Source organism: Caretta caretta, chromosome 1 (genome assembly GCF_965140235.1).
Source record: "Caretta caretta isolate rCarCar2 chromosome 1, rCarCar1.hap1, whole genome shotgun sequence".
Lineage (NCBI taxonomy): Eukaryota > Metazoa > Chordata > Testudines > Cheloniidae > Caretta > Caretta caretta.
The window spans coordinates 313,171,386-313,196,576 of record NC_134206.1 but is presented as its reverse complement, the minus strand read 5'-3'; the positions used below and the strand labels follow the sequence as shown (position 1 = coordinate 313,196,576).

Sequence of the window (25,191 nt, the reverse complement as noted above, 5' to 3'; positions counted from 1 at the left end):
AAGTACCATGAGAGAACCCACCAAAAGATTTCCAGGGCTGGGTTCTTAAGTCCAGGTACAATTTTTATGCTTGAGAGAAGTTTTTTTCCTTCTCCCAGTCCACCTGCCTGATAAGCATCCTAGAAAATCAAGTCCATGTTAATAAGAGGGCCAAATTGTCTCTAGACATTCCGTCAAGCAGTCTTTGTGTCACATACTACACCAGATCTGTGGCACTTCCCCTTACTCTCCACCACTACTACTTGGTTTTTAAATTTGGCTTTTCTTAAGGTGGTGTTCAGGCTAAGATGTTAAATTTACCTTTTGAAGGACTGGGCTTGTTCATCATAAAGACCGACAAAGTTTGGAGAGGGGAAAAAAAAGTAGTGAATACCAATTTAGAGTATGTGTAGCATAAAAAAATATATAGGGGCTGTGATCGACACTACTTAAACTTGAAAAATTGCTGCTGAACCAAGTGAGTGTTTTTCTTAGTTAAGGAGGAAAGTAACTTTAGTAACTATTTTGACTCACAATATTTAATCATGTGAAGGTAAGTAGTTACATATGTTTGTAACAATTTAATCTAAAGTAATCAACTTTTTAAACCTTTTATTTTGCACATTAAAAGTATTAAAAGGGATTGTTGAAATAATTTCTTTTCATGGCAGGTATGGGATGGTACAAAATGTCCCTACCCATCTTGGAAGGTGCTTGTGGAAGAAAGTGACCTTGAAGGAGATAAAGTTCTTATCCATCAGCTGAGAAATCTGATTGTAGACATTCTAGTTTACGATAACCATGTGAAACTGGCAAAATCACTGAAGGTAACAGAGAAGTCAGTATTTTTAACTTTAATTTTACTGGATTTTTTGTTGTTGTTTTTTTGTTTTGGATTCATTTCAAGAAAGCTAGCTATCCACTTCTACATGTGATGATTTTGTTTCCAATGTGCTTTTTATCCTTTACGATCTTTCCTGTACACGCTATTTTAGTGCAGATCACCTTCAGCAGGTGTGAAACAGCCTCATTACCTTAAAATCACTATGAAAAATTATCCTTCCAATTAAACAGCTCTTTCCAAATATTGTAATGTCATTCATTACCATGTGAACGTAATGCATTATGAAAAATGTACTCTATAGTTGAAAATTATTTATTGGAACTGATGTAAAATGGGGTTAAATTTGTTGCCCAATTAAATGATAATTCTACAGTCTACAAAAGGGTATTGCATATTCTGTGAAGTCTGCTGCATTCTGCAATACATATCTTGTTTTAGTGGGTCAGTAATGTTGATTATACTTAGGGAAAAGAACAACATAATTAAACATGTTTCAGAGTAGCAGCTGTGTTAGTCTGTATTCGCAAAAAGAAAAGGAGTACTTGTGGCACCTTAGAGACTAACCAATTTATTTGAGCATAAGCTTTCCTGAGCTTATGCTCAAATAAATTGGTTAGTCTCTAAGCCCTGGCCTACACTAGGACTTTAGGTCGAATTTAGCAGCGTTAAATCGATGTAAACCTGCACCCGTCCACACGATGAAGCCCTTTTTTTCGACTTAAAGGGCTCTTAAAATCGATTTCCTTACACCACCCCTGACAAGTGGATTAGCGCTTAAATGGGCTTTGCCGGGTCAAATTTAGGGTACTGTGGACACAGTTCGACGGTATTGGCCTCCGGGAGCTATCCCAGAGTGCTCCATTGTGACCGCTCTGGACAGCACTCTCAACTCAGATGCACTGGCCAGGTACGAAAAGAACCGCAAACTTTTGAATCTCATTTCCGGACGCTGCGGGAACTGTGGGATAGCTACCCACAGTGCAACACTCCGGAAGTCAACGCTTGCCTCGGTACTGTGGAAGCACTCCGCCGAGTTAATGCACTTAATGCACTTAGAGCATTTTCTGTGGGGACACACACACTCGAATATATAAAAATGATTTCTAAAACACCGACTTTTCTATAAATTCAACCTAATTTCGTAGTGTAGACATACCCTAAGGTGCCACAAGTACTCCTTTTCTTTTTATAATTAAACATTTGATCTTTAGCAACAGTACCATCTTGCTTCTGAATAAAATAGATTAGCAGAAAATGTAGCTTTCATTTTACAGCATGACTATTACACTATTTAAGATATCCTTGGTTTTAGGATCAATTTTATAAGTAATTGGGGAGGGGAGGGTGTAGATATATTTTTATGTTGAAAATATTAATCCAGTGTTATGGGTAGACTTAAAATCAGTTTACAATACTGATACATTAATAAATAAAGACATGTTCATGAGTAATTTGCAGATGAGAAGATGGCTCTTGTTTATGTAAGAATTGTTAACTATATTGGTCACACAGTTATTTTTATTAATCTTAGATTTTTTCCCAAATATAGATTTATCTCTTGCTAAAAGATTCACTCCAAAAACAGTGTTGAACAGTACTGTCTGAGAATTAGGAGGAGAACGTCTACACTTTTTAAGATTCTAAAGATGATCAGTTTCCTTTTACTGTGAAGTCTTGGGTGTTTGTAGCACCCAATCCTTCTCAGTCAGTAATGTTTGTAATAGAAGTTTCCCCTCCTGAATCCAGGTTTTAATGTAAGAACATAATACGTGGGGTGGTTTCATAAGCTGCCTCTACTTTTCTTCCCATTTATCTCTTCCGGTTTCCTTCTTGTATCTCATACATCTGTTCTTGTCTATGCTGACCAGCAAGTTATGTTTATGTTCCTATCATCTGTTTTGTCTGCTCACATTTGCATAGCATTATTAGATTTACAGGTGAAGACAAGCCCTAGGAAGGTCTCTCTAGACACAACTTAGTCAAACATCTTTCAGAGAGAATGTGATATCTGTGCTTTGCTGCCCTGTTTGGCCCAGAACCATAAGGTGATTTTAGGAACCTGAATTCCTAATACAGAGTAACAATAAAAGGGTTTTGCTGATCCTATGTAAGCCAAGGTTTCTGCTCCAAGAACCTTGCAGTAAAAGTACAGATAAAGGAGATGAGGAAGAACATATTGTGACACTGTATGGAGTTTGGGGGACACTTTGGGATATTATGAATACCAATATTATAAAATTGCGATGAGTTATGCCAGATATACCATGTAAGGTATATGCAAAAATGTTGTAATTTGCCAAATATGATAATCTTGTTTATATGTTTGTATCACCTTTACATTATGAGTTATAGATATGTATGTATGTCTGTATTTCAAAACTTGTGCTATGCTTCTGGGTGACACCCCCAGACAGTCTGGCATCAGCACTGCCTAGCCCATTAAATGGCCCATTAAGGACCATCAGCTATACAATTGACCCATTGAGAGAAGGCAAGGGGTGTGCCTTCTGACTTGGCAAAGCATGCAGGGACATGCCTATGGACAGAACTCTAAGGTTTCCAGGCCATGTGCCTGGCAGCTTGTGTTTGGGACAAAGGTACCATAAGCCCCATGGCAAAAGACTATAAAATGCACCTGCATCTTCTCCATTTTGTCTTTAATTCCTGCTTCTTACCTCTGGTATAACCTTTCTGAAAACGAAGCTCTGAACAAAGGACTGAATGACCCATCCAAGCTGTGGATGTGTTCTAGAGGGACTTTCAAGCCAGCAAACTAACCAATACTGCTAGGAATCTGATATATGGACTTCAAAGTCTTTGTATGTATGTGACTGTTTTACCATTTAAAATCTCTCTTCTTGTTCTTCCTTTTTTCTTTATAATAAACCTTTAGTTTTAGACACTAAAGGATTGGCTGAGAGTGTGGTATTTTGGGTAACATCCAAACCTTTAGTGACCTGGTGATATGGCTGACTCTTTGGGGTCAGAAAAACATTTTGTATATGTGAGCAGTGTTTTTTAAATAACTTCTCACTGTACTGGACCTAGGTGCTGATTTGGAGCCAGAGAACTGGAATGCAATCAAGGGGGCTGTGTAATTTCTTTTTTTGCTTCTTGATAATCAGTGTGGGGGATCAGAAGAAGAGTTTGGGACTTGTTGGGGAGTTTAACTCAGTGTTACCCACCAGTCTTGGGAGTATCTGCTCTCCCTTTTTGCAGCCTGCCCTGACATTAGCATTTCCAGTGAGGGCTACCCCAGGCCCACCAGGGCACACATATGTAACAAGAATGTGTTTTACATGCTTAGGTTTAGTACATATCTTGTAGGTCCAGATTGTTGTGTGTATGTTTATGTTGCAATTTTATGAGTATATATCTTTGAAATTTCTATTACAGGCAAAACTAAATCTATCTTAGGTACTTATATGGCTCATGATACCATACTATCTGAACACCTCCCAATCTTTGATGTATTTATCATCAGGTAGGAGGAAAGTGCTATTATCCCCATTTTACAGATGAGGAACGGAGGCATAGAGACTAGGTGACTTGCCTGTGGTGGAGTGGGGAAGCCTGTGGTGGAGCAGGAAATTGAACCCTGGTCTCCCAAATCCCAGCCTAACCAAATCCCAGCCTAATCCTTTCTCTCTGGTTGGTAATGGAAGACTAGCCAAAATAACTGAATTTCTAGGAAGGGCTTGAGTTGAGATGGTTTGGACCCTGGGAGAATGGAGACTGTTCAAGTGTAGTGTCAATGTGGGGATGGGGGATGTTTAGAGGTGAAATTGATGATAATAATGATGGTGATGAAGAAAAAGGGTTTGGTAAGGTTGAAAACGTTGATAAAGCAAAATGCACTAATGGGAAGTGCAATAGAAAGTGAGAACACATAGCAGCAGAGGTAGAATGTACTGCATCTTATTAGAAGGATTGGTGAGGGGAAAGATGGGAAGAAAGAAGGGAGACCTGGGAAGAAAGAAGGGAGACCTGAGAAGAGGAGACTGCATTATGCACATCCTTGTTATCTCTTGCCTGAGCAAGACTTTTGGCCGTGGAGATAAAGGAAGGGGCACATTTTGTATGTGTTATAGATGAAGAAGTGACAGCACTTTGCACAAATTTGGATTTGAAACTAGGAGGACAGAAAGAGTATTGGAAAATTACCCCAAGATCGTGAACCAGCAAAGTTCAGGGAGCTGTGCCTGCCCGAAATATTGATGGCACAGTATGATTCGTCAAGTAAGCATTCATATATCGCTGGAATTCACTAGAATTTTTAAGACATACATTTTCTTAACTACAGGCTAAATCAGAATTGTAGGCATTGAGCCTTCTTTGTATTCATTTACAGACTTAAATTTTTGCTATAATAGGTGGTTTTAATTTAGGTAAGGTTACAGTAAAAATGTGGATTCCAGCTGCTGCATGCTGAAATTTTACAAATCTTTGAAGTTTAATGTTTGTGTGCACTCAATTTTGCTTATTTGTCATACAGAATAGACCCATAATTAAAACTTCAGATGTTCTTAGTAAAAGGGAGAGATGCTTTAATAAAGGACTTGCTATACATATGAGGGAATGTTTGCAAGAGACGTGACTGAAATAATCTGTGGTCATATTATTTCATGTAATACGTCATGTAATACAGGCTTTTGTTATGCACAGACAAGGAAATCACCTAATCCTGTGTGCTTAACTCTGAGCACATGCTTAAAATCCTTTTGAAGTCAATGTGATTTAAGTAAAAATCTAAGTGCTTTCCAGAATAGGTATTAATATAAGAATGCCCATAATAGGTATTGCGATTTAGGAGGTGTTTTGGCAATTTCAGGATGGTAGAACCAATAAAATACTACACTATTTGTTGGTACATCCTTTTTTCCTTTGAAATTCCTTTAGAATTGTGTTTTCATGTAAATTGCTGTTAAAATGATAGGTTACACTTTCCAGTATCATCATGTACTGTTTGGAATAACAGCAGCAGCTTTGAATAATGTTTTAATGTAAGAATAATCTCCTTTACCCAGACTTGTTATCAAGAAGTCAATAGCAAAGACTGTATAAAAACAAAATATTTAATTTTATTTTAAAATTGTATGCATTTGAAAGCATTCTGACAAGGAGCAAGAAAAGATCATAGTAGAGAAATTGGGTAGTACAGTATATAGTCAATTTATAACAAATCATGAAGCATGGCATCAGAATATATCTTCATGCTTATTCCCTGCAAGAGTTTGTAAAAACAACTATATTGTCTTTCAGTATATGCCAGAGAGAACTAAAGATCTGAGTATATTATATACATCTTTTTTTCCAGTCAGATTATGAATAGGGTTTTCTGTTGGGAAAACTAAAGATTAGTAAGACTATGACTACGCTGTAATTACTACTGATAAATAGGCTTTATTTTATGTACGGTTGCTGCCTTCATTTCCCCATCAGGTCAGAATATAGCTCTTCAGCATTGCTGCATTGGGAGAGATGTAAATGTACATTGTCCCAGCAGATGCTCCTGTATTTATTGTACCAGCAAGCAGATTATCTCTTGGAATATAAGAAAACATGGCACCTTCTGAACAGGGAAGACAGTCAGGCAGGGCCATGGTCCTTCCCCACCCCGACCTCTTCTACCATGTGTGTGTATGTGAGAGAGAGAGAGAGTTCTAAATCTCTTTAGGTCTTTTGTTCCTCAGTGCAAGGTCTCTGATTGTGTTGCTTGTTCCTGACGCTCACTTCTGCAGGACTGGACACAATTTAACCCATTATGTATGGCTATGTAGAATGTGGATAAGACAGAATGGTCATCAATATATGTTGAGCAGAAATCATTTTGAGTTTTGCAAGTGGATTAGAAAGTTAATATTTGATCACTAGTACCATAGAGAGCACCAAAGTTAATTGGAAACTGATCATATTAGATACCAGTGTACACTAATTATTGGCCAGTATTGGCTTTTTAATGACTGCCACTCTAAATGTTCTTTAAAATACTGTGCATTCTTTTTAACAAACATAGGCATTGTCCTGTATGGTTTAGGATAGTGGGGAGAACTTAGTTTGCTGAAAAGTTGCTTTAGCTTTTAATTTTACTTGCCTTAAATATCTGATGTAAATTTGTTATTTATCATATATTTTATTTGTCATATTTTCTTTTATTGTCGTTTTTAGAATCATCATCTATTAATTATATTGGTACCTACTTCTGGTATGTTCTTGAATGCTATCTGGAATGTTTTGTTGTTGATTTCCATTTTGATGTTTCTTTAACATTTTTTTAAACATACTTGTCGTACAGGTACCAGTTGTAGTTCATTAAGAGGATTGTTCTAGTTCAAGTTCAAGTAAGGGGAGCTGTTTCTTGTCTCTAGTCATTGACATCTATAATTGAAGATGTCATTTATAGAGACTGATAGTGGCAGTGCTCTTTTTAATGTTTTTTTTCCTGGTGGATTATATCTTAGCACCGGCTAAAATATAAAGAAGTGTCATACACTTTTTGTACAAGCATTCTGTGAATTGGGAGTTGATATTACTTAGCATGTTCAAAGCTTCTTGCTTAACATGATGCTAACAATATGCAATGCTGCCTCCCAAAGGAATTTATATATATTATGCTTTCTTACATAGGGTATAATCAATTAATGTTATACTGTGTTGCTATTCATAACCTGTACAACCGTTTTCATATATGACGCTGCTGGTTATAATTATATCACTTTACTTATAAGCAGTTATCAAATGTCTAAAACAAATTAATAGTATCACTAAGAATGAAAAGACATCTATGTGTATGTGATCAAAATATAAATACGGGGGGAAGCAATGCCTTGTAGTGATCAAAAAACTTGGAGAGGTTCATCATTCACTAATATGGTACAATATGTGGTTCGATTGGCTTTGCTTGAAGTACAACACAATATCCATCCTTAATGTATTATAATGACATTGAGTATTGCTAGCTTGCAAACTCTTGTCTGTCTTTTAATCCAGCAGTTTCATTTCTCTTTTGCTTGGGTGGAAGGAATAATGATACGCTATTTTGTGCTCCATAGAGCCAGCTAGAGCAAAAATAGCTTTATAAATTACTCATTTGGCTCTCTAATTGTCGCTATAATAAGTTGTTGTTTTTTTAAGATCAGAGCCAAAATTCATGTTTAACTGCCTCAAATCTTTGTAGAATCTCACCTTTAGTCTCTAAAAAATGGCTGCTCAGAGCTAATCATACAGTTAGATTTATTCCTTAGGATCATTGGATATGAGGAGAAATACAGCACTTAACTATTAAAAATTTATCCAGCTCAGAAATTTTTGCTATCAGGCAAATTTTGTAAGGTGGTGTCTCTTGTATATTTTATAAAGATTCAACTCCAAAAAAATCCCTTATATTCAAGGGTCTTTCATTTATGTATGATTCAGACTAAAACTCCAGGCTAAAAATTAGAAAAAGAGGAATTCATGTCTTCCCATACCTGGATGATTGGTCAGTGAGGGGAACAAGTCCACTTGTATGTACAGTTCACATTACTCCTTTTTGATCATCTGGGTCTGATCTTAAACATGGGGAAGTTGACATAAATACCAAATCAAAAAAGCAAGCTTGTTGGGGTCCTGCTTGAGCTTGAGGGCATTTCTACCAAATGAGCAATTCTGGGCAATTCATCACCTGTATCTGTCCTCCATTTTACCCTTCGACTACTACCCAAGTGGGCCTGAAGATGTTAGGTCTTATGACCACATGCACTTACATAGTCCAGCATGCAAGATTGCTCCTGTGTTCCCGTTGAAGTTGGACTATCGTCCAAATTATCAGGCATAAAATGGGCTTGTCCAAATGCCTCTGGCAGTTCTTCATTCTCTCCAGTGGTGGACAGTTCAGAGTAATGAGCAAAGGGAGCACCCTGGCATACATCTCCGCACCTCCTCTCCCCAAACAGGACCATAAATACTGATGCTTACACAATAAATTGGGGAGTATATCTAGGGGAATTTAAGGTACAAGGTTTGTGGATGGAGCAGGAGGTATCTTTTCATATCAGCTTCAGGTCATTTACAATGCACGCAAGATATTTCGAGCACCGATCAAGGGTGCAGTAATTCACATACTCACTGACAACACTACTGTGACGTATTATGTGAACAAACAAGGGGGAGCTCATTCCAGCCAGCTTTGTTAGAAGGTGATGAAATTGTGGCAGTTCTGCATTGAAGAGAACATCAATCCCACAGCCATTCATTTACCAGGGGCCCAGAATTACTTGGCCAATCGTCTATTCAGGGAGAAGTTCCTGATTAATGAGTGGTCTCTAAAGACCAGTGTGCTGAAGTCCATCTTCAGACAATGGGGCATTCCGACTATAGACCTGCTTGCAATGGAGGACATTAAGAAGTGCCGTCACTTTTGCTCTCATGCAGGTTTCAGTCCAGGTTCCCTGACTGATGCATTTCATCTGAATTATGGATTGGTCCCGATGTATGCTTGATCCCAGTCACTCCTCAGGTCATCATCAAGCTGAAGGCGGATTATGCCAGACTGATTCTCATTGCACTAGCTTGGCTGAGATAGTGCTGGTTTTCTGACTTCCTCAATTTCTCTACTATAGCACTTCACTCCTCTTCCTTGTTTTACCATTCTACTGCCTCAGATTTTGCATCCAGCACTGAGCAGTCTGCACCTCACTTTCATGGCTAGATAAGGAGGAGGCACACTGTTCTGCATTTGATAGTTTCTCCTTAATAGTAGAAAGCCCTCTACTAGGGTTACATATTTGGTTAAGTGGAATTGTTTTCAGTGTGGTTCCTGGCCTGGGGAGTTCAACTGAAGAGGCCTGCATCCAGGACATTTTGGAGTATCTATTATCCCTTCAGTCCTCTCGTCTGTCAGTCAGTTCATTGAAAGTCCACTTATTGGTGATTTCGGCATTTCATCCTCCAGTTCAAGTAAATCAGTTTACTCAAACTCCATGGTAGTCAGATTTCTGAGAGGGATCACTCATCAAAGTGATTTCTCAGTGGAGCCTTAACATTGTGTTGGTTGCTCTCATGGGTCCTCCGTTTGACCCGTTGGCAACTTGTTTTCTATCTCTCCTGTGCCTAAAGGCAGTGTGTCTTGTGGCCATAACTTCCATGAGAAGAGTTAGTGAGCTTCAGGTCTTAATGTATACCCGGTCTTTCAAGGACAAAGTGGCCTTGAGACCTCATCCAAAGTTTTTGTCACAATTTCATCTTAACCAGACAATTTGCTTATCTCTGTTTTTTTTCCCAAACCTCAATCAAATGCTGACGAACAGCATCTTCATTCCTTGGATGTGAGATGATGCTTGGAATTTTACTTGGAAAGAACTAAGCCAATTTTTTCATCACTTCTTCATCTTTCGGTTTCATTTGCAGATTGCATAAACAGTCAAACAGTCTCTGCACAGACGACTTCCAGATGGATAACATCCTGTATTACAGTGGCTTGTGGGATAGCTCAGAGTTTACTTCCACAGAGGTTAAGGTCCCATGCAACATAGATCACGTTTCTCAGTGATGTTTTAACATTGGACATTTGCAGGGCTGCTACTTGGTCTTCCATGCATACATTTACCAAGCATTATGCTATTACAACTGCATCCAAATCAGAAGTGAATTTTGGAAAGGCAGTCTTTCAGATGCTCTTTAAGGAGATGGGCTTTTAAGGAGATGCAGAGCCCCACCTCCTTCTAATACTGCCTGTGACTCATCTGAGTGGAATGCAGGTCTGCAGCCACTCAAAGAAAAGACTGGTACTTACCTGTACTGTGTCTGTTCTTTGAAATTTGGGTACAGATATGTATTCTATGATCCACCTTTTGTCCCCTCTGCGTCAGAGTCTCAATTCTTTACTTTTCAGTGTGAAGAAACTGAGGAAGGTCGGCACTGGCCTACTCTTAAATAAATTGGGGAGGAGATAAAGGGCCAGAGGGTATGACTGCTACCCCTCTGGGTACAGCTAGGCTACCTTCTCTGGCTTTGGTGCACAGGGCATGTACACATCTGAGTGGAATATACATATGCACCCACATTTTGAGGAACAACAATTATAGTACTGTAGTAAGGTAAGTAGTCATCTTTTTCCTTGAGTTTAGGGTTTTGTTTTGTTTTTTAAGTTGCTATTTATATAGCACTACAAGGCTATGCAACAGCATCCTTATGTTTTGGATGTATCAACTTTTGGGACTTCTCATACTTCATTCTAAGTCTGATGCAAAGAATTCCATACAAGTAAGATGTATTCTTTCAAAACTTTCTCATATTTTTCTTTGACCTTCTACCTTTCCTGATTTGACAGCCTTTCAGCTGTTTCTAATTGGCTTCTTCTGGCTTCCTATGGTCTCACTGAAGGATTAATCCTAATTACTCTTGGATTATGCTCATCCTGTTTTTAGTTTGAGTTAATGGTGGGGTTGATGATTTTGTAGGTCATGGGGCTTACAAATGCTTTCACGGCATGGACTACATCCTAATAGGGAGATTATCTCATGAACCAACTCCTTTCACATTCATAATTGTATGGACCAGCTTCCCTTCATTCTTGATACCATTGTACCAGCAATAAAAGCAACTGTTTGTGTGTGATGGGGAAAAGTAATATTAGGGAAGGTAATTAATAAGTATGTATTAAACTGTATTTTATTAACTTTTTAGGGGGAAATAGTTCCCACAACAACAGCAACGCTCCTAAGGATGTGAACAAATTTAAGCATGTGAATAGTCCCATTGGTTGCAGTGGATCCACTCTCATGCTTAAGTGCTTTGGCATATTGGGGCTCAGGGCAAGAAGGGAAAGGAAAACAAAAGAAGTTAAGAGAAAAGGAACCTGGCCTTCCCTCTCCCTCAAGTAGAGTTCTGTTTTCTTTGGATGAATCAGATTCTGTGTACAAAGCTGTGTTTTCTTTTTTCTTCTCATCCCAGTATTCTAGTGGCCTGGTGTTTAGGCTGAGCCCAAGAAAAGGGCAGTTGGCACCAGCAAAACCTCTACGTCTGCTTGCCTAGTACATACTTATCCCTAACTCAACAAGATCAATCACGCAGTGATCACATATCTCAGGCTTTCTTCTGCACCTACTCAGTAGGCAAAAAAAAGTAAAAAAAAAAAAAAAAAATTGTTCATTGTGTGTATATTGTGACAGGGCAAGGCTAGATGGCTATAGAAAAGTAGTGGGAGATAGATATATTAGCTCCAGGCTAAACAAATCCCTGGCACCAGGATAAGTGAAATGGCAGCTGCTCCAGGTCAATTAAGACACCTGGGGCCAATTAAGAACTTTCCAGAAGGCAGGGAGAAGGCTAGGTTGATTGGGACATCTGAAGCCAATCAGGGGCTGGCTGAAACTAGTTAAAAGGCTCCCAGTTAGGTGGGTGTGCATGTCAGGAGCTGTGGGAGGAAGTTGCGCTGTTGGAGAGGCTGAGTAGTACACACCATATCAGGCACAAGGAAGGAGGCCCTGAAGTCAGGGTCAGGTGGAGCTTGAGGAAGTGAGGGCTGCTGTGGGGGAAGTAGCCCAGGGAATTGTACATGTCATGTTTCTAAAAGGTCAGCTACCATAGCTGATACTATTAGGGTCCCTGGGCTGGAGCCCGGAGTAGAGGGTGGGCCTGGGCTCCCCCCGCCCCACACCTTTGCCCCCTGATTAATCACGAGACTGGGAGACAACAGAGACTGTGCAAGGAAGGATAACTTCTCCTCACCTCCCTTGCTGGCTTATGATGAAAATGGCTCAGTAGACTGTGACCCTTGTCTTGAGAGAGAGAGAGAGAGAGAAGGGTTACGTGCAGGGTCACGGTGAACCTCTGAGGTTAGCGAAATCTGCCAGGAAACACAGGACCCACGGAGGCAAGGACAGAGCTTTGTCACACACACACACACACACACACACACACACACACACACACACACACACACACACACACACACACACACCAGGATATATCACATTTTGTATTAAATCCAGGATAACGATTTAAAAAAATACAAATGAGATTATTGAGTGACCAAGCCCAAATGATTATAAATGTATGAGATGGAAATTATCTCTGGATTTTTAGGGAGGTAGCCTTATCCCCTAGATGATTTCTCATTAAAGTTCAGGCTGTTCATTTCACATTTATTCCTACTTTGCTAAGAATTGACCTGTAAAAAGATTCATGCTTAAACTGATTCTGGGGAAAATGGAAGTGAAACTGCAAAATCTCCAGGTTGCCAATTTGCTTAAGTCAGTGACATTTTCCCACTTGTCTCTGGCTGGATTCATGTGTTTTATTTCTGCTGGGCTGCTACATATGGATAAATTGGAGGCTCGTGCAGTCATCTTACTATACCAATACTTGGAAAGCTGGGGAAAAACAAATACCAGCATTTATCTTTCTAAACACTTTAGAAGGCTTTTCCTTACCCTCCCACTTCCCTGATTCTTGTCACACAGACAGCAAGCCGCAAAAGAACAGAAATCCAAAGTGCGGACAATACGATGTTTATTGGGGTTAGTTTGCAAGCAAGCGTATTCTGAAGCCCTTCACACCAGTCGGACTTCTCTCTATATGCTGATAGCGTCTGTTCCCCAGTGTTCTGTTCCAGCACTGACACCGCAGAGCATTTACCCTGTCCCCCTTCCCAGCTCTGATACTGCAGAGTCTTGCCTGTGTCCCTGTTCTCCGTTTCCTATTCCCTGTTCCCTTCCCCTGCCTTAGCAAGCATGATTCCAATTTCCCTTCCCTCCACTTCCTGTTTGACCCGTTTATATAGTAATATTCTCAGCTATACCTTAACCAGTCATTTTACTAAAAAATTAACTAATCAATCCTAACATAATTTTCTAACCAATTATATCCCACTACCCTAATTAACTTACACCTAGCAAAATTAATTATACAGCAGACAGAAACAATTAGAGAACCAGACAGAATAACAATAGAAAAGTGGGGGCCATAAAGATAAAACAATACAGAACTGAGGGTTTCACAACCATTGATCTTAACATTCCTTGCACTGCTATTATTATTTTTTACACAACTGTACCCTGATTACACTCCCATCTTGTACAATCAGAGACAGTAAAGTTAAGTTCCACTAGAAACCCCTTGCGTTCCTTTAATGATTTTGATTAACTCATCCAATAGTCAAATAATATAGATCAGAGTGCTGCAGGCAGCCAGATAGTCCTTTACAGACCATTTCTGTGGGAAAAGGGCCCATTTTCCCACAGAATAGCTATAAAGCCTCCTGGGGACAAAAACATAGTGATGGTAGTAGCCACCTGACCCCCTTGCATAATCTGTTTAACTACCAGGGTTCCACCCAATGTGACTGTACCGAGTGCACAAATAATTACATCTACATAACTGGGTTTTATCATCAAACCAAAAACTTACTTCTTATATCACCACAACTGTTACTCTTTAACATCTTCAGAACTGTTACTTTTTTACACTTCCTCAACTACCAACTGTTTACTTCCTCCAAATTCTCCCGAAACGGTGTATTAATTTCTGCAAACAACTGCCTTTTACCCTGTGCTGTCTTTATCTCAGGATTGTTCAACAAGGTAGTAAAATTTTTTTATCAATTTTTATGAATTTCTCAGTTCTCATTTCAGTTTAAAAAAGAGAGAGAAGAAGAGAAAGCTTACCATTGTTAACAGTCTGATGAAACTAATAAAATACCATCTTAAAATACAAAGACGGGAAATCAGATGGAGAAATACAACTTTAAAAAAGAGAGGAAGAGGATTGGAAGAGGTGGTGACAAATATAATGTAAACATCTCTGAATCCAAAGCTTTAAGGTGTATAGGATTTTTATACTTTTTCAAAGGACGAAGAGACAGCTTTCAGGAAGAGAGCAGGTTCCACTCCATAGCACCTCCCTAGAAAAGTGCAGTCTGTTGCTGACTTCTGACACGGTGGTAGAAAGACTAAGCCAAACAGATAGTGTAGAACTTGAGAGACACCACACTTCCAGTTCATCGATGAAACACGTTTTTCCATTATCACTGATTTACTTCAAGGCACATTCCAGGAATGAAGGGTAGCAATATAGTTTAGTGACTGGTCTGGCCTATAAAAAGACTACTGAGAGATGCAACATAAACCCAACATTCAGCTGTTTATTTTAAACTCAGCAGATAATTTAAGACTCTGATTAAAATAGTCTCTACTCTAAGGAAAGCCAAGAGGGAGATTGGAATCTACCTCCTATATCATTGGTGTCCAAGTGCACCTGGAATTGAATAAGCACTGACTTACCAAACACTATCCATAAAATGGGAGGTTTGAGAGTAAGCAGTAATTAGGCAAGCTCTTTATGGTCCAAACTTGGTTTCTTAGTAAAAGGAATGATCCTAGAATTTAAAGATAGTTGGCACTTTATCATTTGCCTAGTAAGTTGTTGATAATGCCTGTCAGTAATGGGAGCTAATGTGCAAATCTCAAGTTACCAAGATGGAAAAACAAGTGGTTAGCCTCAAAGGAAACTCAGAAGACTAGAATCTCTAGTGAGAAAACTAACTGAATGTAATCAGTGCATTTCAGGCCATTCGGATATCATAGCTTTCATAATCAAAAGCTCCAAAGAGACAAAGGAATCTCACAAAACTGGGTGACTGAGCAGCAAAATGGCAAATTAAATTCAGTGTTGATAAATGCAAAATATTGCACATTGGAGAACATAATCTCAATTATACACATAAAATGACAGGGTCCAAAATAGCTGTTACCACTTAAGAAAGAGATCTTGGAGTTCTTGTGGATAGTTCTCTGAAAACATCCACTCAGTGTGCAGCGGCAGTCAAAAAAAGCTAACAATGTTGGGAATAATTAGGAAACGGATAGATAATATGTCAGAAAATATCATATTGCTTCTATATAAATCCATGGTATGCCCACATCTTGAATACTGTGTGCAGATGCGGTCACCCCATCTCAAAAAAGATATATTGGAATTGGGAAAGGTTCAGAAAAGGGCAATAAAAATGCTTAGAGGTATGGAACAGCTTCCATATGAGGAGAGACTAATAAGACTTGGACTTTTCAGCTTGAAAAAGAGACAACTAAGGAGGAGATATGATAGAGTTTGATAAAATCATGACTGGTGTGGGGAAAGTAAATAAGGAAGTGTTATTTACTTCTCATAACACAAGAACAAGGGGTCACCAAATGAAAGTAATGGGCAGCAGGTTAAAAACAAACAAAAGGAAGTATTTCTTCATACAATGCACAGTCAACCTGTGGAACTCCTTGCACGGGGATATTGTGAAGGCCAAGACTATAACAGGGTTCAAAAAAGAACTAGATAAGTTCATGGTGGATAGGTCCCTCAATAGGTATTAGCTAGGATGGTCAGGGATGCAAACCCATGCTTTGAAGTGTCCCTAGCCTCTGTTTGCCAGAAGCTGGGAATGGGTGACATGGGATGAATCACTTGATGATTGCCCTGTTCTGTTTATTACCTCTGAAGCATCTGGAATTGGCCACTGTCGGAAGATAGAAAACTGGGCTAGATGGACCATTGGTCTGATCCAGTATGGCTGTTCTTATGTTAAGTCTGCTCTGGTTGTCCCAATTTAATTTGAAGAGTGTGATTTTTATTACAATAATTGTATGGTGTTTCTAAATCATCAGTATCCTGAGTAGTTGGAGGTAGTGGAAATAAAATCAGTACTATTTTTTTTTTTAATTTGTAAAGATTTGGATAGCTTTGCTTTCAGCCTTCACACTGTGCCAGTCAGTCTACCCATCATGCTACTGGAAAAATCATCATCTTTATTCACTGTTCCACTTACCTGTGTGCGTATGTATTGCTCTCTTGAAAACTTGCACTGACTTCTGGTCTTCATCTGCATCAAGCTCAACTCTTTAACCTCCTCTTCAAAGTTCTGTACAGTGTGGCTCCTGACTACATTTCCTTTTTTCCACATACAACCCATGTTCTGCCAACTCATCATATTTCAATGCTTTGTTGATAGCCTCCTTTCACAAGCAACTTTTTGCCATCTGTCACCATTCTCCATATTCCAGGAATGCACTCCCAGCCACTTTGCACCTTGTAGACTCTTAAATCTGTCTCCAAGACTCGTTAGTTTGGTTAGCCCCTCTCTGTCTTGGGACTGGTTCTGTGCTTAGACAATTGCAAGCCTCCCATTGATTTTTAAAGGTGTAGGCCATTATCTCCAGCCCCTTCCCTCTTGCTCCCTCAAACCTTAAATATTTATCATCTAAGTGAACAAATGGAAAACACTTAATCATAGATTTTTATTTTTAAAAAATAATTATCTAGGTATGTAAGAAACAAAGAGTGTCTCATGAACTGTGAGTGAACCCACCGTAAACTGTAATGCAAAACAGATGTGGCTATAAAAATAATGGGCCACACCATTAGTTAATACTAATCTGCATAAATCCATTGGCTTTAATGGAGTTTTTCCAGTCTACACCTGCTGAGAATCAGGCCCAATAAGTGCTATGAGTGCACTTAAGAAATTTCTGCCCATGTGGGCAATTATGTGTTCAAACCAGGTAGTCAAAACAGAACTTTTTAAGTGTTACCCCTGCAATATTGAGGTTAATCCAGTGTGAATTTAGAGTCTTCTGTAATTTACGTATATGAGTCATGTTTCAAAGGTACTTAGAGCAAGTATAAATCAAGATTATTAAATATTTGCAACTTGAAAGAAGGCTGCGTAACTGTCAGCCTATCAACTGAATCCTGGCTGATGTTTTTCAACAAGGATATGGAAAACAGTAAATTATATTCCTAAATCATTAAAATAAGTCAAAGGAAAATGAACATAGTTAACCCCCCAAATGTGCCTACCTTATGAAAAAACTGTCGTTTATTTTTGTTATAATAAAAAATATTCATTCTGAAAATATGTGAAACACCAGTAATCCTCTGGGACCTCCTTTGTCTTTGAAGTCATCTTTGTAAATAGATTTAAAAGTATTTTTGTAATTTGGCAAGTCTGTGTTTTGATATAACAGAACTGATTCTAAGCAAGGGGGGAAATACTCTACCTACTGTTGATCCGTGGAGAGGAAGTCTGGCAGAGTTAGAAGTAGTGCCAAAGGTTTGGAGCTGTGAAAGGTGTTGGTTCTTTGATGCCCCAAAGTAAATTATTTGCTCATTGAACAATAACACATGGTGGGGCATGAAACTTACTGCATTAATTTACTCCTAGTGATGTGGTGGACATAAAGCCAAATACTGAGTTATATCAAATGAACCATGTGGACATGAAAATTACAACACAGATCTGTCTCTGGAGAGTCTCATTGCAATTATAAAAATGTACTCTGTCCTTACAGGGAGGAAGTACTTGGGCTTGTTTACTTTGTCTGCTTGGAGAGCAAAATTGATAGCAGACTTTGCAAGAAGCCAGATCCAGTCTTTCTCAACTGATGGGACAGTTGCACACCAGCTTAACATTGAGAGTAAAAGTAGACAAGGGGATTGATTCTGAGGGTTCAGAGGCTTTTATTAGGAGAAAAGCATGATAATTCTATTCATTTTATATTATGAAATCATGTGTTTGCTTAGGTTGGAAGCTTTCTGAGAATTTACAGTCTGCATACAAAACAAGCCAGTGCTGAGAACCAGCCTGATGTTTCCTATGTAGAATTTCATCTTCATGGTGGCACCTGTTATGGTCGAGGAATTAGGGTCCTGCCAGAAAATAATCCAGATGTCAAAGAACTAAAAGCGTAAGTTCTGTAAATAATCTTTGAGACTAGTCTGGAAGTTTAATTGCAGTATTTTAGAATCTTAGTAAACAGAAGCTATTTACATTTGTAAGTGCTTTGGGGGTTGATTACATGTAAGCACCCAGTGCTTCTGGAATGGAATGAGATTGCCGTTTGGCACTACCATACCACAGAACAGTTTTCAAAAGAGGGTAGGTAAGTGAGGATTAAATTTTCCAATTGAAACTATAAGAGGAGTTTAGATTAACAAATCATAATGGTCCAAGTTATGATTTAGCCAAGCTAGCAGGTGTTGTAAACATAATACTCTTTTTAAAAGTGGCATGCAGTCTTTTAATGATGAAGGTGCCAGTTAGGCAAAGTAATTAAGCATTTGCTTCACTTAAAGTATGTCCTTAGATCCAATTGAAGTCAGTGAGATTTAAGTCCATGTTTAAAGCAAGGCACATCAATAAATACTGTATTGAATTAGGGCCCATAGGCAAAGAATAGCTCAGGTTCAAGGTCTCAATTTTATATTTCATCAGAAAGTCTGCACTTCCAGCAGCACAGTTCTCTCTCTGTGCTATATAGGATATTGATTCAGAGGGTCTCTCCTACTGAATCTTCAGTAAACATGCCTATAGCCCTTGGATTCTTTTCTGTTTTCTGTCCGTACAATAGTTTCTATTATACCTAAACGTTCTAGCTGGTTCACATCTTTGATACCTTTAAGATCTATTGAAAACCACAGAAAATGTATATCTTTAAAACCTTTGTTCTTTCTTTATAGATTCATGGATTCTGTGAATCTCACAGAGAGTCAAAATGTGGAGAGCATGTCTTCACTGGAATTGGATGGCATTTTTGGCAGTCTATCATGTAAGAGCAATTGGAAATTGATTCACTATTTCTTGCTACATGAAAATAATACTGGTCATGTTATATTTATTATTGCTTTAAAGAAGACATGGAATGTTTTTCTTTCATTTAAACAAAAAGTATTTGGGAGATACAAGATACATTTCTATTAGACCAGAAACCAATATTCTCTTATTGTTCTGTTTCACAGCAGAAGATTGTCATGTAAATAAATGAATGTTAAAAAGGACTTGGTAAAGAGTTAATTTAAACACAGAGGGTAAGATCTTCACTTCACTGTAATGTAGCACTGTTTTGAAACAGCACTATGTTAAAACACACTAGAGAACATTTAGTGCACACCAGCAGGGTGTACACACCAATTAATGTGCAACTAGTGTGCATTACCCCACTGTGTACAAACCCTTAACAGAAAGCATGTTCATAAAAAACAGAATGCTGGTTTAAGGAAACTCACATCAAAAGTAAGGTGTCTACCTAAGAAAGAGACTATCCTTTGCCTATGATGACACATAGGAATAGTAGCAAAATACTCACTATCTCTGTTTCGAAGAACTAAGATTCAAGAATCTATTCTCCTTTCTGGGTATTTCACGAGTGTTGCTTCCATTTCATTCTGTGTCTGTTACCTGCATAAATCTCTCACTCATCAAAAAAACAATAGACTCTTATGAGCTAATATACAGATGTTCAAGGGAATGGTGCTGTGGTTTTAGAAATTCAGTACATTTTTATTTTAAAAAAAGTTTATATTTGGAGGGAGAAGTTTGCAGCTACTATTGGATTCATACTTAATATACCTTTTCAATAGTTATCTCTGATATTAATTCTTTTTTGTGTAGAATGGAATCCTGTGGAACTGAATCTATTTAGGAGACCCTTACTGCTCTTAGATTCCGCTGTGGTGAACACCATTGTAGACAGAACCTCAGAATTGCTATAAGACTAAGAAATAAGGCCTTGGGTTTATTTTAAAGCAAATTACCTGTTAGCTGTCGGATTATGAAGTTATAGACTTCTGAACTTTTGATGAGGTCCGGAACAATGAGAATAGTGAATAAATTATTCCTAGAACTCAGTCTACCAGGCAGGAGAAGTTAATGTCCAGAGCTGTTGATCAGTAAAAAAACACTTTTCAGTGTCCTTGAGCTCAACAGAAATCTATGTCCGTAAAAGGCACCAGATATCCTATAGTGTATGGAATCTAATTGCAGAGATGTTAACTGTAATGCCATTCTTTGTTAACAAATATAGAAAACAAGGTTTGGGTGAAAGTAAAAGTGCAGCTCAAATGTGACAAGTAACGAGGGCTGTACTAACATGCACCGTGTAAACATAAATCTAAGATAAATATTATTATATATGAATAAAGATACCTGCACCTGATGAAGCCTTTTACTGTTAGTCTCTTCTCCTATACAGTTTGAGCAAAACCTAAAGGATACTGTGATAATGAAAAATAGGTCTTGCCCAAACAGAATGGAATGGACCCTCTTATAGTAAGAGGCATTATCAGATGTAGGTATTAATCTATTGTAAAGCATCTTTCATGGTTTAAAACACTTTAATTGACACACTTATATGATCATACATTTCAATTGTCTGCCATTGGACCATATTTGGTCTAGTTAGTGGACAAACAAACACCTATGAAAAATAAAATAAAACACAAGGCGTAAGTCAGGGATCAAAAGCAAGTGGATTTTTGAATGATTAGGGGGTGTCTAATTATACCATTAGCAGTGTAGATAGGAGAGAGATTTGCCCAGCTAAAAAAATATAAATTTCTCAACTACAAATGACATCAAGACAAATATAAATGTAGTTTTACGTAGAGTATCAAGTTTTCATCAGTGATTACATTAATTTTTTCCTATTAACTGAAATGCAGCAGTTATCTATAACTCAGAATTAATAACAATCGTACAATGTTAAGTGGTTAGTAGCAATGTTATACTCAATTAACACAATTACTTTTCCTTCAAAATATGTCATTTTTTAACAGACCAGTCATATTCAGAGAGATGCCAGCAGTTATCTGTTACAGGTAGGAAGCATTTTTTTTTTTTATACCAAGGTGGTAGACTTCGTATAAATAGTCTTAGAAGTTTATCTGTACATTTCAGTAAATTTCAATTTCAGTGTACACACACATACTGATGAAAAAATATTTCCATTGATGATCATCAGAATTTACAGATGGTCCAAGTAACAAAAATGCTGCTAGAGAACTTATTGGAGTTTAATTTAAGGATATTTGCTTTGTATATTTTGACATGTGATGTTGACAATTTGTGTTTTAATGGTTAGAAAGCTTAACTTTTTGAATCATTACTGTCTGAACCCTCCCAATTGTCTGACCACTTCCCCCCCATAATTTCCAATATATGTGAAAATTTAAAATGATAAAAATAGAAAAAGCTTAAAAATAAAAATAGATATTATCCATCAAAATTAAAAGAAAATAAAAATCAAATTTTGCCAACCCTACTTATAAGTAATAAAGATGGATGTTGAGATGTTAGCTACAAAACTGTTGAAGTAAATGTAATTGTCTAATTACCATTATGAATGTTGTTTTTAAGGAAGATATGCATTTAGATGTAGATAAAGCCACACTACAAATTGGGCAGTTATATCTATTGGATGCTAATATATTCAGCCTTGTATTTTCATCCTCTCAATTGGCAGTATCTTGTTCTAGTCACCTTTGTTGAAATATCCTATTGTATTTGTTTCATTGTATTGGAACATTTTTAAATGGGAAGAAATTACAATATTTTAAGAAATTACAAAATTACATTCTTATTAAAATATGTAGGATTTTTCCCTACTTGAATCCTTTTCACCCAGGCTTAAATCACTGCAGACTTTGGGAATGTCTTGTGTCTGAAAGGCCAAAGGAACCATTTGAAACATTGTACTTGTAAAGCGGAGGCTGCAGCCACAAATACATTTCTCAAGAGTTCTGTCAGCTCAGCTCATACCTGTTGCTGCCACTCTTTTCATAAAAATGGACATGTGATTTGTCAAAACTGGCTTAAGTGCTGCAAGAAGACCATTTTACTTTACTAGGGTTTGCAAATCTAACAATCAGTTCCATGGGAATTGTAATTTCAGCTATCAGCTGACTTACTTAGAACCTTTATCAGTTTTAGCTACAGCTGCACACAGGTTCTGCAAAAGTAATTTCTCAAATGTGCTTATATACTTTAAGATCCAATAGAGTATCTTTTCCTTTTTCAAGAAAATTCTAAAATTAAAAAAACAGCAGTGAAAATTCTTTAAACACATCCCTGTGATGTTCCCATCCACTCACCTTATTGTGCACTTTTTTGTTCCAGGTATTGTTTTATTGCTTAATAGGTTGTATTTTTATTGCTTTATAGTATTAACAGATCATCAGCATTTAGATGACACAGCACTGAATACTATTTTGAACAGCGCAGCTCCTCAACAGTATCGCATTAGAGCAAAACTGAGAACTTTTAAACCCCAGAAGCTCTATCAGTCTGTTAAACTTTATTGTTCAAAATGCAACTCACTGTAAGTATTTTACATAATAACAGTAAAAGTTACAGATTGCTCAGTATGTTTTAGGAATCTTAGATAATCTTTTAAATATTTTCATCTTTCTTTTAACACTGAAGATGAGTTGAATTTAAATCCATTTCATTTCAAGCAAAGGCTTAGAAGCTTACTGAAATTAGTTGGGGAAAACTGTAATCATATGGGATATGCTTAATAAGTTCTGTTCAGTGGCTCCAGAATTCTAGTTTCTGTTCCAGTTTGCAAATATGGCACTCAATTATGCCCTGGACCTAGAAGCAAGATTTACCTAACCCTACTCTTACAATTTTTTGAGTATCCCATCACAATAATCTGTTGGTATCCACATAACTATCTGTATTTTGGCTTTTAGAATTCTAGAATGGTGGAGACTGCCAGTACAACTAGAGACAGAGTTTTGCTTTATTTTCAAAGTTATTTTATTTAAGGGGGAAAAATACCATTTGAAAACTGTCAGATATCAATTTTGTCTTGGCAAAACTCACTACTGTAAGTTAAGTAAAAATTCAGGAAATCTTTGATGTTTCAAGAAAGTGCATTGAATGTGTTAAATAACGTTAACATCATTTCACCTTCTAGCACATCATGAAGAGCAGAGTAGTATGTGTGTTTAAGAGTCTTACTTCTGGGTTTTAATCCTAGATCTCATAAAATCACCATGTGGCCTTGGAAAGAGTTTTAACATCTCTCGGTGTCCCATCTTTAAAAAGAGGATAATGCCTTTCTGATAGAGGAGGGTTGTGCGGGTTAATAATGTTATTCAAGGATGATCCTGAAAACTGATGAGCTCTCTGCCCCAGCACGTGCTTAACTTTAGATTACTCAAATGCTTGAAGTTGAGCATGTGCTGAAATGCCTTGCTAAAATGCGGCCGGACCACTCAGTTTCTTTCGAGATCGAGCCCTCTCTGTGGTGAAAATGTATACATCTGTATACCACTGTATACATCACTGTGCAGTATTATCAGTGCTTACTGGTCCTCTTATGAGACTTTCTTACAATATGTTATTTATACAGAAGCTTTCAGCCCAAGGTACTTTACAAACTGGGCTAACTTCTGACTGCATCTGGACATACACTTGAAAAGTCACAGCCAGAGTGGGGAGTTTTATCCTGTTCCTGCCCTCCCCCCCACTATCTGCAGAAGGACTGTTCTGAAGTTGCTCTGTAAATGGAGCTTAGGAGAGGGGCATTCCATCATGGTATCAGGGGGACCCATATATTCCACTTCCCCATCTATAAAATGGGGAATAATAGCACTTCCGTACCTCAAAGTGCTGTTGTGAGGATAAATCCAGTAAAGATTGTGATTTGCTTTGAGATCTACTGATGAAAAGTGCTATATGAGAGCTAAGTGTTCTTATCATAGACTTGAAGGCCAGAAGGGGCCATAATGATAATCTCGTTTGGCCTCAGCCACCCACTTCTGTAGTAGGCCCTTACCTACGGCGAGTTAGTGAAGTCTTCAAGGAAATTAGCTTTATTTTAATAATCAATGGTACAGTTCAGTTCTAACAATTTAAGAACGTTGTCCTGTATTAGACAAACATCTGTGTTTTACAATTAAAATTAAATTACAATTAAATTAAAGATGTTACTGGTTTAAAAAAGAGAGGGTTCTTCATTTGAGTAGAGCTGTCAGATTTGATAGGACATTTTTTTTATAGGAAGATGCCGATTCATCAAAATCAAAACATTCCAGGGGCATAGGTCACTTCCGACAAAATATTGTTTTTAAAAAAAATTGAAGCATTTCAGTAAAATCAGAACACTTTGATTTTTCATTTTATTTCAGTTACTTTTCATTTCAAAATTTTATTTCATATTTAATTTTATTTTTATTTTTGTTTTATTTTAAATAAAATATTTTTAAAAATGAAAATTTTAAAACCAAAATGTTTTGATTGACCCAGAACAAAAAAGCTGGAAAAATTTTGTTTGGTGAGAAAATTTCAAAATTTGATAAGTTCCAATGCAGAATGAAATACTTTAAAAATCATGTAGCAAATGAATGAATAAATAAATACAAATGCCAATAGAAGAAAAAAACAGACACAATTAATACTGAATACTCTTTCATGCAGTACAGTTATGCGTTCAGAAGCATGCTCTGGTTGGAATTTTGCCCCTGATTTCTTTGGGAGCAGGGAATTGGTGTGGATAAATGCTTTTTCTGAGTTTCTGACATCTTTAAAAAAAAAAAAAAAAAAAAGCACCACAGAT

At 37.5% G+C, this 25,191-nt stretch overlaps 1 protein-coding gene across 3 annotated transcripts in view; it reads left to right on the top strand.

Annotated features, from left to right (window-relative positions):
- Window positions 1-25,191, top strand: part of POT1 (protection of telomeres 1) — a 168,064-nt gene that overhangs the window by 123,466 nt on the left and 19,407 nt on the right. For all 3 annotated transcript variants that reach the window (XM_048836897.2, XM_048836898.2, XM_048836896.2), the window contains 5 exons: window positions 651-806; window positions 18,374-18,537; window positions 19,310-19,398; window positions 21,404-21,445; window positions 22,788-22,944. In XM_048836897.2, the coding sequence (XP_048692854.1) occupies window positions 651-806; window positions 18,374-18,537; window positions 19,310-19,398; window positions 21,404-21,445; window positions 22,788-22,944 (608 nt within the window). The remainder of the gene's footprint in view (window positions 1-650; window positions 807-18,373; window positions 18,538-19,309; window positions 19,399-21,403; window positions 21,446-22,787; window positions 22,945-25,191) is intronic.